At 41.7% G+C, this 12681-nt stretch overlaps 1 protein-coding gene across 3 annotated transcripts in view; it reads left to right on the top strand.

The window, feature by feature from the left end:
- Nucleotides 1–381: 381 nt before the first annotated feature.
- The window catches only part of melk (maternal embryonic leucine zipper kinase), a 35482-nt gene continuing 23182 nt past the window's right edge, over nt 382–12681 (top strand). Inside the window, exons 1-18 of one of the 3 annotated variants that reach the window (XM_040145402.1) lie at nt 382–466; nt 825–938; nt 1026–1111; nt 1598–1714; nt 1821–1964; nt 2049–2117; nt 2465–2557; nt 2808–2906; nt 3146–3214; nt 3551–3649; nt 3924–4010; nt 4129–4260; nt 4405–4569; nt 4756–5041; nt 6105–6201; nt 6633–6789; nt 7169–7272; nt 7410–8230. In XM_040145402.1, the coding sequence (XP_040001336.1) occupies nt 860–938; nt 1026–1111; nt 1598–1714; nt 1821–1964; nt 2049–2117; nt 2465–2557; nt 2808–2906; nt 3146–3214; nt 3551–3649; nt 3924–4010; nt 4129–4260; nt 4405–4569; nt 4756–5041; nt 6105–6201; nt 6633–6789; nt 7169–7272; nt 7410–7587 (2061 nt within the window). In that variant the 5' untranslated portion in view covers nt 382–466; nt 825–859 and the 3' untranslated portion in view covers nt 7588–8230. Of the gene's footprint in view, nt 573–824; nt 939–1025; nt 1112–1597; nt 1715–1820; nt 1965–2048; nt 2118–2464; nt 2558–2807; nt 2907–3145; nt 3215–3550; nt 3650–3923; nt 4011–4128; nt 4261–4404; nt 4570–4755; nt 5042–6104; nt 6202–6632; nt 6790–7168; nt 7273–7409; nt 8231–12681 lie in introns of those variants that run through there. The other 2 variants (XR_005708907.1, XM_040145401.1) reach the window with 2 other exon arrangements.

Below are 12681 nucleotides of genomic sequence, written 5' to 3'. Positions count from 1 at the left end.
GTCTTTATCTGTTTTCAGTTGTTTTACCCTCTTTTAGTGTCACTTTACAGGTCAAGCCCAGGGTGATTACCTGACCCTTGGGGTCCCTGGGCCTGTGCCAAGTAGGCCCACTCAGTAATCCATCCATGATTATATATCATTATATATACTATACACTCACATGAGCATGCCTCTGCATTGATTACTGTTACTTTAGATACGTTGAGTAAATTTATCCTTATAATATTTACAACTGTATTTTTACAGTTTGGTATTTGTACTTTTACTCGAGTAAAGGATTTTAATACTTTTTTCCAGCAGGAAAGAGACGTTTCTGATATATTTTCTACCACAAAATGACCATAAAGGGGACTCAACACCTCTGTAAGGCAGTGCTGTTTTGTTTTAATGGCTGCAGTAACTACTACTCGCCACAAGGGTGAGGACGAAGCACCAAACGGAAACAGGAAATGAAGTCAACGCCGACGTACGAAATTCAAACTTCTGTAACAAAACATCTCTGTCAGAGGGTTTCTCCGTATGGTTGTTAATTGACTTTACCTTCTTTCTTCCCCGTATTCGAACAAATTCAGGTAACGCCGGTCAGTTAGCTCGTAGTAACATCGCTTTTACTTAAGGTACCTTTGTTACATCTCGTGGCATTAAAAGACTTTCGGTGGCAACAGTTCGGCATTAGTTGAGCTGGCTAGCCGGAAAATGTTGGACAGGCAGAGCACTAGCTAGTGCTGCGTGTCGAACACAAGGAGAGTTTTTCAAGTTTAGCCGAGTGTTTCAGCGAGTTGAGTGCCAACACCTCCGCTAAAAACCTTCTTCTCTGGCCGCAGGGGGGTTTAATCGTCGTCGCTCTGACTCAGGGAGGATGCCTGTGGAACGGACGGAGCACCGCGGGGCCGACGAGCTCTACAGATACTATGAGGTTTACGAGACCATCGGCTCAGGTATCGTCCATATTAATGATTCATTTCCAGCTTTGTGAGTGCCATGTCCCCTCCGGTGCGAGTTGTGAGCCTTGTTTCTTTTTTCAGGGGGCTTTGCTAAAGTCAAGCTGGGTCGACACATCCTGACCGGAGAGAAGGTTGCCATTAAAATCATGAATAAGAAAGATTTAGGGGTGAGTCAGAAAGAGATCATTTCGTCCCCCAGGCTACGAGCAAATCAGAAAAATCTTGATATCGAAGCAGCAGCAGCGCTTGTTTTCATTATCAACAACCAGTTTAGTCAGTCAAGTCTAGATTGCAGTGATTGTCTTTAACAATTAATGACATTTCAAAGTTGTCCTCAATTTAATTTCTGTTGAACAACTCGCCCATAATTTGAGACTTATTTAGTTTCTTTCATCACTAATGATTTTTTTTTAACATTTATTTAGTTTTTTATCCTTTATTTCAATCTTCCTTTTCTACCACAGAGTTTGGAAGGTAGCTTGTCTTCCTGAGGTCTGCAAAAACAATAGTACAAAAAATACAGAGCAATTTCATTTTCACACAGTAGAAGAAGGCAGAACATACCAGACATAAACATCTGTAAATGAACAAGTAAACCATAATAGCTACTTGTATTCACGAGGAAAAAAACAGTTTGTCATCTCTCTCCCCAGGATGACCTGCCCCGGGTGAAGGTGGAGATTGAGGCCATGAAGAACCTGAGTCATCAGCACGTCTGTCGTCTTTACCAGGTCGTAGAGACCTCCACCCAGATCTTCATGGTGCTGGAAGTAAGCACACATACATATAGAGAGTTTGTTTGAATGTGGATGTGATAACGTCATATTCATTCATTTTGTTCCTCTGCTACCCTCTGACCTTTCCTTCTTCTCTCAGTACTGTCCAGGTGGGGAGTTGTTTGATTACATCATAGCAAAGGACCGTCTGTCAGAGGAGGAGACTAGGGTGTTTTTCAGACAGATTGTGTCTGCGTTGGCCTACGTCCACAGTCAGGGATATGCACACAGAGATTTAAAACCGGTAAAAAAAAAAAAAACACTGACTGAATGTGTCTGCTTCTCTGTGGTTTTATATGGATTTAATTTTTGTCTCTCTGAACTTTAGGAAAACTTGTTGATTGATGAAGACCACAACTTGAAGCTCATAGACTTTGGCCTCTGTGCCAAACCTAAGGTACAACATCACACTCCCTGTCCGACTCTGTGTATCAAAAATATTTAGCCAGTAAGTTATTTGCCCAGGTAATGTGAAAGGAATGGAAGAAGATTTGCCTCCACCTTTTTGGATGGAGGCAAATCTAATGGGTCAGTCACACAGATAGATTTTACATTGGGAAACAATGTATCGTTTCTCTCACAGTCTAGATTGTTTCTCTGTTTCCTGAAAAATAATGTCCGTGATGTACAGGGTATAACAGAGAGAAGCTGATACCTAAAGAAAAGTGTTTACGTACTGTACATAGTGATTACTGAATACAAACACACAGTGCACATGCTATCTTGTGGTTGTCTCTTTCATAGGGAGGTCTGGGTTATGAGCTGATGACTTGTTGCGGGAGCCCCGCGTACGCTGCTCCTGAACTCATTCAGGGAAAAGCATATATTGGTTCAGAGGTGAGAGATGTATGCTGTATGCTGTTTACAACTTTTACAACCATTTGGTTGCAATTTCAAGATTTGTCCTTATTTAAACCCTCAAAACTTAATTTCTTTTTCACTAAGGTTGATGATTACTTGCCTGTTCCACAATTCTGCTTTTTCATGGTGTCCTGATCATATTTGCTGGTGCATGACTCAGTGCAACTGAGCTGTGAAATCCTGGCTGTAACACTTGAAGGAGAATATTGCTGTGTGTAACCTCCAGGCTGATGTGTGGAGTATGGGGGTGCTGCTGTTCGCTCTGCTCTGTGGATACCTGCCTTTCGATGACGACAACTGCATGGTCCTCTACAGGAAGATTACAGTAAGAGAGCTGCCACGCTAACGACATTTTTCCTTCCCTGTATAAATATGTAAAATTTAAGGTTTTTCTGAATTGCTGCTAAATACTGTATCTTGAGGCCATTCCCTGCAGTTGTTGTGTGCCCTTAAAGTCATATTAAGTGTTGAAATATTACCCATTAAACAAATCCATAAACTGAGGAAACCTTTATGTTTGTTTGTAGTGTATTTCTGTTTCATGCGTCTCTTTTATATCTTCAGAGAGGTAAATATGACAACCCCCGCTGGCTTTCTCCAGGTAGTGTCCTCCTCCTCAACCAGATGATGCAGGTACATATTCAGTCATTCAGTTTCCTCTTTTATCTGTTTTTATGTGTTGTCCACCCAGTCTCTTGGTCTCCTCAGTTTAAATGGAGTTATTACTCTGGTTCTGGTTGAACCACAGTAAAACTCAGTTGCATATCTGTGACATGAATTAAAAGTAACAGAATTGGGGGAAAATAATTTAAACTAAAAAAAAAAAAAGGGTTAAAAAAATTCCATTTAATTGGAATATGATTGATATCTTTTTTTGCACAACATGTACAATATGTTTAGACATATGGTAGACTGTGGAGTGTGTTGTCTGTTGCATATTGAGTTGTAGTTTCTGTGTGTGTCCTGTAGGTGGACCCCAAGCGGCGTCTCAGTGTTCGACAGCTGCTGGACCATCCCTGGGTGATGAAAGACTACAACAGCCCTGTGGAGTGGAACAGCAGGCAGCCGGTACACTCGCAAAAACACTTGCCTACAAGCTGTGTTATAAAAGCATACATGAACACATAAACAGAACTGCACAACTACAACCAGTTCAGTAGCTTTTAACTGCGACTATGTCGCAACAATTTGCTCCAGTGACCACACAAGTACCTTCCTCGATACAGCACCATAATCCTCATTATTAACATTATTTGTTTGGATTGTTGTTTTAGTGCTCACACATACAAAAGAAGTGTCTGGGTCTTGGATCTTCTTTCATCAGTCTGGGTCTCTTTTGTAGCTTGGCCACATAGATGAGGACTGTATCACTGAGATGGCAGTCAACATGAAGCGATCGCGAGAGAGCACCACAGCGCTGGTGAAGGAGGTGTGTGCCACTTTGTATGCGTTGAGTTACTCATCAGTTGATTTTGTTGTGTTTTTGATGGTGAAATTACAACAATTGGATATTAGATATACAGTCTAATACATCTTAACTCCCACAGTGGCGGTATGACCAGACCACAGCCACATACCTGCTGCTGCTGTCAAAGAAACAAAGGGGAAAGCCTGTCCGCCTGCGGCCTGAACCAACTGTTTACGAGGACTCCTGCTCTCCTCTGCACCGAGGACTACAGGTCTGCAACTGTCCATACAGGACCACAAATCCCACAATGCTCCCTGGGCCACTGATACCTTCTGTTTCCCAGTAACAAGTGTTGTTGTGGATCTTGCTGTCCTGTTGCTTTTTTTCCATTTCTAATTTTCTCTCTCCCATTCAGACTGGGGAAGCCCTTCATTTTAGCGAGGATGAAGACGCTGTGATTGTGGGTTTTTTGGACTTTTGCTCAGACTACATTGATGATTGTCCATGGGTTTCAATTACACAACATACACCCCAGAGGATCAGAGGTCAGCCAGGTGGAATTGCAAACAACAAAGATGCGGTATGTGAAAGTTAGAATGAATATATATTTTTGCAGTGTTTTGTGTCCTTATTAGAGAAGGTTCAGAAAAAGGAGCACATAACCCTTTAAAAAATCCTTCTGTGTAGGGTTTTAGCAGTGAGGGAGAAGGTCTATGACTCTTACAGAGAAATGTACTCATACCACATTTCATCCTTTCTCCTAAAGAGACTGGCATCTCCATCAGTAGAGAAAAGATGTGCTCATAGCCCGACTCAAGAGAGGGGGCGAGCGACTACACAGCACCGCCAGGACAGGAGGCACAGAGACAAAGAACAAACCATCGAGAACAAGGAGAATATTGCAGTTCAGGAGAAAGATGTTGAAATTTTTGCGTTGCCTCCTCCTCGAACTCCAGTGTCCATTAAAAAGAATGCACGCCCCAACAAGAATGTGTTGACCACACCCAATCAAAACGTCAATAGCAACAAAACCAATGCAGTTACGCCTAAAGGTAAGAAGAATCTCTTGGTTACTCAACAAATGGCTGTTGTTTCAGTTCATCATACAGTTTATTTGTGTAATGTAATTGTTTCTGTTCCAAACAAAAAGAGGCTTGAAGTACAATCTCTATTAGATTATTTGCATTAGCCAATTGCCCCTCTCCACATTGCTCTTTTTCATTTATCTGTCCCTCTCTCTGTCTCATGCAGCTCTCATAATCACAAGTACCACATCCAAATGCCACGCATTTGCAAATAAATTGTTTTCTGGTAATAAACTCATTTATTGGGCCTGTTTTTATCCCAAAGCCACTCATATTTCTATGATTTAGCTGTCATTATGCCACTGAAAATGGACACACACACACACACACATACATTTACTCACACACCTACACACTTGTCACTGTCAACTCAAAGGTGAGGTTATTATCAGTAAAGCTAATTCTGTTTACTTATCTGTAAATGAAGGACACCAATATGAATGGAGAATCATTAAAGTCTTAATTATTTGTCAAAGTGAATTCTCTGCTCAGATGTCCAGCCTCATTAGTTTTTTAATACAAACTCGGCAACAAGCCAGGTAACACACCTCCGCTGACCTAGTTGGTGTTACACCCTCCTGGCTCGGTCCTGCTCTCTTTACAGCCGCCTGTTCTCTAAGCTACAGTGCAGACATGCTGCCTCTGACATACTTGTCCACACACATGTGCACCTTGGTCTGTGTGTGTCTGTCCCTAGGCGTGTGCTGTGACAGGTGTAGCTGTCTCTTTCCTCTGCTCACCGTCCCACGTGGGCTGTAGTGACATGTGTTCTCTTGCCACCAAAGCCTAGCTCTCTGTATGCATATGTTTATATATGTGTGTGTCTGTGTGTCAGACTACTTTTCTTTGTGTACACCAAAACCTTTTTGTTCACAACTCCAATGTGAAAGGCAGCTACACCACGCATAAGAGCAAAGGGCTCTACCCATAATTCTGTACATTTAATCACATCCCACGCAGTTTCCCTTTTTATTCCTCTTAAGAGGCTCTGAGGTTGTAAAAATGATTTATATTCCCGTTTTTCTTGTAGGTGGAGGCAGTGCCTCTAAAGACGACAACAAGAAGAGAACAGCAGAGAACAGGGAGCCTGCAAACATTGAAATACTGACCTTCAGTCCTGAGAGAAGGTGAGTGGCCCACAGGATGGGAAGGGCTCTGAGGTGAAAGAAAGAAAGTCAAAAGTAAGGGAAGGGGGTTCATGAGTAACTGAACAGGGCAAATTGAGGGGAGACTGAAGTTCACATCTAAGGTTACTGGAGATTTTCGAGTGGCCAATGAGCTTGTAGAGACTGATCCACAAGAGTGATTCTAAAAATGCAATGCATGTCCATCAACAGTCTTACTCACTCATTATAAGTCAGTTTGAATCATCGGGGAATCATCAGAATGTTTAAAAGACTCAGATAGAAATGCTACAGAGCACGAGGATGAGAAATTACAGTTTTTATTTCCAAAGGTCTTGAAAGAACATGTGAGCCACTGGGAGGGACAGGTGGGGGCAACTTGAATCAAATGCCAAGCTTGAGTGATTAAATGCGAGACCCCGTTTGCTCTGCAGGTCTCGGTCTTTGGACATGGCTGCTACAGGAGACAGTGGGAAGAAGAAGAGAGGAGGGAAGGTGTTTGGTTCTCTGGAGAGAGGCCTGGATAAGGTGATCACCATGCTCACTCCCAGCAAGAGACGAGCCCTGCGTGACGGCCCACGCAAGATCAAGGTACATGCTTAAGTCACAGACCTCATCACCTGTTCTGTCACACACACGTATAGTTCTACAAATAACTATATTCTTCATCGATTGATTGATTAGTTGATGAATTATTTAGTCTGAAAAATGTCAGAAAATGGTTTCAAAATGCCAGTGACAACATTATATCTTTAAGTTGTCTGACCAACATTTAAAAACTCCAAGATATTTAATTTACAATAATAGAAAACAGAGAAAAGCTAAAATCTTCGCATTTGACAAACTGGAACCAGAGAATGTGTAGTATTGTTGCTCGGTAAATGACTTAAACGATTAATTAATTGTCAAATATTCTAATAGTGTTAGCATTTCTAGGCAGCATTTCTGATCAGTGTCTGTCTTCCTGTAGGCACAATACAATGTGACTTTAACTAGTCAGACAAACCCAGACCAGGTGCTTAACCAGATCCTCTCCATCCTGCCAGAGAAAAATGTCGACTTTACACAGAAAGGGTAAGAGCACAAACCTTTAATAAATGAAGTCTTATTTTTCCCCTCTGACAAGACAGGTCAGTCTTCGATCAAATCCTAATGTTACTGTATTTTGTTTTGTTTTATTTATTTTTTTTCTCCATCCGCTCTGCATTCAGTTATACCCTAAAATGTCAGACCTGGGGGGACTTTGGGAAGGTGACAATGGCATTTGAGCTGGAGGTGTGCCTGCTGCAGAGGCCAGAGGTCGTCGGGGTCCGCCGCCAGAGGCTGAAGGGAGACGCTTGGGTCTACAAGCACCTGGTGGAGGACATCCTCTCCACATCCAGTATTTAAATAATGGACTTTTCTGACAATATCACTTCCTGTACAAGCCGATGGACACTGGCTGTTTAGTGTCAGCGACATGAAGCCTCTTTCTGATGTACAGATTCTCAGCATGAATGATGAGTCCTTCATTATTCTTTATGAATATTTAAAATTCTCCGTAGGCCAGCCTGCAATCCCCAGAGTACATGTTACATTGGATTTATGAGCACTGCATGTCAGGATCATTTACACTATATCTTGTTTTATGTAGAATTTTGTTGTTTTACGTCCCTTTTTCATAATTATTGAGCTAAATATGATCTGTGTCAATCCTCTTGAGATGAATGTGTGTGTGTGTGTGTGTGTGTGTATGAAATGTATTTACAGTATACCTTCTGGCTGCTTATTACAATATTTATGTCCTGATGTTGTTATTCTCCCCTGTAGGTTCCAAACTTTATTTAATCACATAAATTAGCAGAACATTACTAATTTACTGTCATTGTTTGGTTTTTATGTATATGTGCTTACATGTTTTACATGGTTATATGAAGTGTCGGCTTTTATTTCTCATTGGTGCTTGTTTTTCTTTTCACTGTCACATTGTGTCTGTAAGATTTTTGCTGACAATGTAAAAGGAGCAAAATAAATGATTCCTGCTAAGTGCTAACATGCCTTTGTTTATGGAGACAGATGATCGAGGTGGAATTAGGGACTTAAAAAGGTTTTTGGGGGGTTTTTTTTATTTATTTTTATTTTTTTATTCATTCGGTAGTTTGATGGAGCAGTCGTGTGTTTTACACTATGTCATCTTCCTTATGTTCATCTTCTCTTCTTCACTCCTCTCTGGTACGGAGATTGATGGTGATAGTTTGCTTAGTGACAGCGTTTCTAAGCATTAACCATCAATAAAATGAGAGGTGAAAGGTGTCTAAAATGTCTGCAGCGTTTCTCACTTCAAACACTTAGAGTTTGAGACTCCAAGCTCACATTCTGCGTTCACACATTGCTTAGACTCAGTGTTTTGATAATAGAAACTAATATAAACATCAACAACGGTTAGTTTTCAGCATTTTCATGCAATAGCAGTGCACATAACAGGAATATTGCTTTTTTACCCTTGAAAATTAGAATGTAAGGTCATTGAACTACAGGAATTTGGATGTACTGTGTTCTGAAATAAATGTGTAACTACAACGAAAGATAATGGATTAGCTTTGTTGCTCAAAATGGTGGACGATCATTGTTATGAGAGAAACGGCTGTAGGAGCGTGATTGTTATGACTGACTGAATGACTGAATAATGATGATCATTGCCTGCAACATCTGAATAGAATAAAGGAGAAGAGTCTCGGGGTTCTCCTCTCCTCTTCTCTCCCTATTCCAAGACAAGATGCCACTTAGTCATGACAATGTTGCAGCTGATGGCCATTTATTTGTGGCAGGTTCTCCTTGGCGTCCCAGCAGGGAGGGGAAGGGTAATGGTGGGTTGAGATGGTGATAAGGCAGGTTTAACCTTAATGGATTCTGAGAGAGGGTGGGGGGTGGGAGAATAATTTAAGACAGAGGTGAAGGTTGGAGTTGGAGGGGTAAAAGAAAAAAATCCATCTAAGCCCATGTCCTCTGTATTATTCCAGTGGTGGTATATTGGCTCCTGCTGGGCCGGGGTTGGAGGATCGGAGCTATGTTTGTGTATGTGTGTAAGTGTGGACAACAGCTGGACTAAAACCCAACTGTCACCAGCCTCACATATAAGAAAGAGTCTTTCCCCTCTTTTCTGGCCATTCCCCATTTCCCCCTCTCCTAATGGTTCAACAGAGCCATCTTACATGCTTTCCTGTGACTTTTTTAAAAGAAATATTCTGGTTCTGTTTCATAACGTTGTTGCCATATTTTGTTTAATTCACTCTGACCGCGTGATGAATGCAAACCTAACTGAGCAGGTCAGTTATTCAACGTCTTCACCTTTCGGGAAACATCCAAAAAATCTGTAATGATCTGTGAATCATAAGGAATCTGAAATGTTTGCTGTCGTTGTTCCTCCATTCAAACAGGGGGCACTGCAATCCCTAATCTCAAATTGTGTAGTTCAGTTCATGCCTGTTTGAACACTAGAGCTAGAGAGCATGTCTTGCACAATGTCCTGTTAAGGATTAATTAATTAAAACTTGAAACCTAACAGAATATTAGGCAGTTGGAATCAAAGGTGGGACTTTAACAGGAGCAGGAGTGAGCTGTACATCCAGTTTGGTAGCAGTGTTGGGTGAGTGGAGATGTGATTCTTTGATAAACTGCTATCATCAAGTTAATAAAATGTACTGGCCCTGCCCTACAGTCATGTGCGAATGGTAGAACAGATTAGAGCAGATTTGTGTTCCCTTGTTTTGTGGGTTGTCTTCAGTGTGGTGAGGGAAGAGGCGCGTAGGAGAAATGAGGCTTCTGCTGGCAATCGCTCTCATTCTACTTTTCCTATGTGAGTTTATGTTTCTTGAGAAGTGCTATTACACTGATACGGTCCAACAGTTTTGCTTGCTGTTTTTTGTGAGGCAGTTGCATGACACATCCATTTCTTTTTTGTGCCTCTGTCTGCATATCTTCACATTGCTCGTTTTTCAGGGCATCACAAGGAACAGACATCTAGTGACACTTTGCATGGAAATCCTTGTGGGGTAAGTTGATGAAAATAGATGGAGAAACTAATTACGTCCACATACAGTACAGTGGTTCCCAACCTGTGGGTCGGGACCCCCGAGGGGACCCACTATAAATCTGAAAAGATTATTGTTACACACAATTACCTGTATGTTTTTTGTTTGTTCTTTTTTTTGTTTCTCCAAATTTCTTTTTTCCTGTGAAATACTGAATATTTTTACCTCTTCAGGCCTAAAAAAATCCTTAAAATTAAATAATCTGAGAAGACAAAGATTTTAAAGCAATGTAAATCATTTTAAAGCGCTATTTTTTTATATATTAAAAATGTTTTGCTTGTATGTAAAAGATGTCACTCATACTGACAAAATAATTATCATGTGACTCTACAGTTGTCCCCAGCTCTATGGAGCGGTTCAACATCTTTCAGCTCATTGTTTTGGTTTTTCTGGCCCACCATTAACTGTTCGAGTTCACTCTCACAGCATTGTTTTTGGCGGCAGCATGCAGCTGTATACTACTGGAGCTGAAAACGGAAGAAACGGAACTAAGAGAGTGAATATTGGGCTCAGATTTACCAGGTGTCCTAAAACACTAATCGAAATTAATGATGATGTTGCTCTGCATATCTGCAGAATGTGTAAATACTCAACTGTTTGCCAACATCTTCGATATATCGTCTCAAAACGTGATAATGTGTCAGTTTCGTGTCAACATCTTAGAGATTAGAGTAAAAAAAAGTTGGGAACCACTGCTGTCAATACCAATTCCTTTTGATCAACATTACGATGTCACGTGTCCACTTTGCGTTTGCTTTTTTAGGCTGTATCCATGAGTGAGACAGCAGTGTCTCTCCTCTTGTCTCCTCTGTCTCTGTACTCCTGGCTGGCCTCCACGCTGCTCAGACTCGTCCTGTCCGTCCCGGCTCTCGTCCTCACCTCCCTCCATCACTCCCTCCTGCTGCTTCTGGCCTGGCCTTGGTGCGTTGCCACTGTGTGCACCTCACTGCTGCTGACTTGTCTCCATGCAGCCCTGTACCTGCTTCACCTGGCACTGGTGGTTGGGGCGGTGGCCATTTTGACCCTCACGCAGCACAAAATGGCTGACAGTGACACTGCTAATGAGAGGGTATTGTACCAGCAGAAGAAGCTGGAGAGGCGTTGCGCCAAAACCAGACCAAGGATGTTTGGTCGTACAGTTGCGCAGCTAGAGTGAGTTGCCCTGTAAAATTATGTGATGTGTGTTTCTTTGAGTAAAATTTCAACTCAGTTTGTTTGGACATGCTTTTACCTTCATTTATCTAATGAACGTACAACTGTAGTTGATTTTTATTCTGTGTTTAAATTGGCTTTGGGATAAGAAAAGCAGAGATTAGTGTGCATCCTTGTGACCTAAATGAGGTTGAAAATATATCTGCTAGTTGCTTCTTTTACGAACAGCCTGCAGTTGTCCACTTATCTCTCTCTCTCATTTTCTCTCTCATTTTCTCTCCTCTTGTCTTTAAATGTGGGCCCCAATTATCTGCGGATTGTTGTGCTGTTTTTTTCCCATCTGCAGATGTTATCATTAGACATGTCTGTCAAATGGAGATGAGTGGACGAGAGAAAAAGAGAGGAATAAGAGAAAATCTTCCGCATTCATTGCGTCAGTGCCTTCAAATGTGTGTGTGTTTATACAGTGCAGTCCAATAGTGCGAGCCATGCAAACCACATTCCTGAAAAACACTAATAAAGGAAGTTAACAGGGAGAGAAACTATATGTGGTACAGGCATTGCGCCAAGGCAGCAATTGCTCGGCCAACCGGTAAACAGTATGTGCTGACACACTGTGGCTCTCAGATCTCAGGGAAGCATTTAAAATTGCAAGAAAAAAACTATTTTATCAAAACTATAGATACTCCAGCCGAGTGGTGTAGCCATAAAAAGTAATGGGTGAACTTTCTATGCTGGTGTGTGTAAAGTGCGTGTGTTAAAGAGACAGACAAAGAGACAGAGTGGAAATGAGGCTGGATCATAGAGATTTATTATAAGGCCGTGGCATCCTAATTAGCATAAAGACTGGACCGGCCCACTCAAGCAGAGAATTAAAAACCTTAATTGTGCTGTCAGCCTGCCTCTCTATTTCTCACTGTTGACTCTACTTCATTCCCCTCGCATTTGTCTCCTCCCGCTCTCCTCAGCCTCCCATCTCCGCTTATGAAGTAGCCTGCATCCATGCCGTTTAATTGTCGGTGATAAATGGGAATTGGGATGTTTGTAATTGTCTCAGAGATGGGAAAAGACGTCAGAGATCGTCTGTAGGAAGGAGAAGAGGAGAACGGGGAGAGTTTTCCTATTTTGAAAGCGGAGAATGAGGAGGCCATTTATCAAATGTTTGTTCGAAGGAGGAAAATTAGCTTGGCAGACAAAGGCGAGGAAGCGTTAGTGGGATTTGATCCCAGGCAAGAAAGGAGCTACTTGTGGAGCCAAGGTT

Source organism: Xiphias gladius, chromosome 15, assembly GCF_016859285.1.
Source record: "Xiphias gladius isolate SHS-SW01 ecotype Sanya breed wild chromosome 15, ASM1685928v1, whole genome shotgun sequence".
NCBI classification, from domain to species: domain Eukaryota; kingdom Metazoa; phylum Chordata; class Actinopteri; order Istiophoriformes; family Xiphiidae; genus Xiphias; species Xiphias gladius.
Note: the sequence above shows the minus strand (reverse complement) of the source record. Positions and strands in the feature narration are given on the sequence as shown.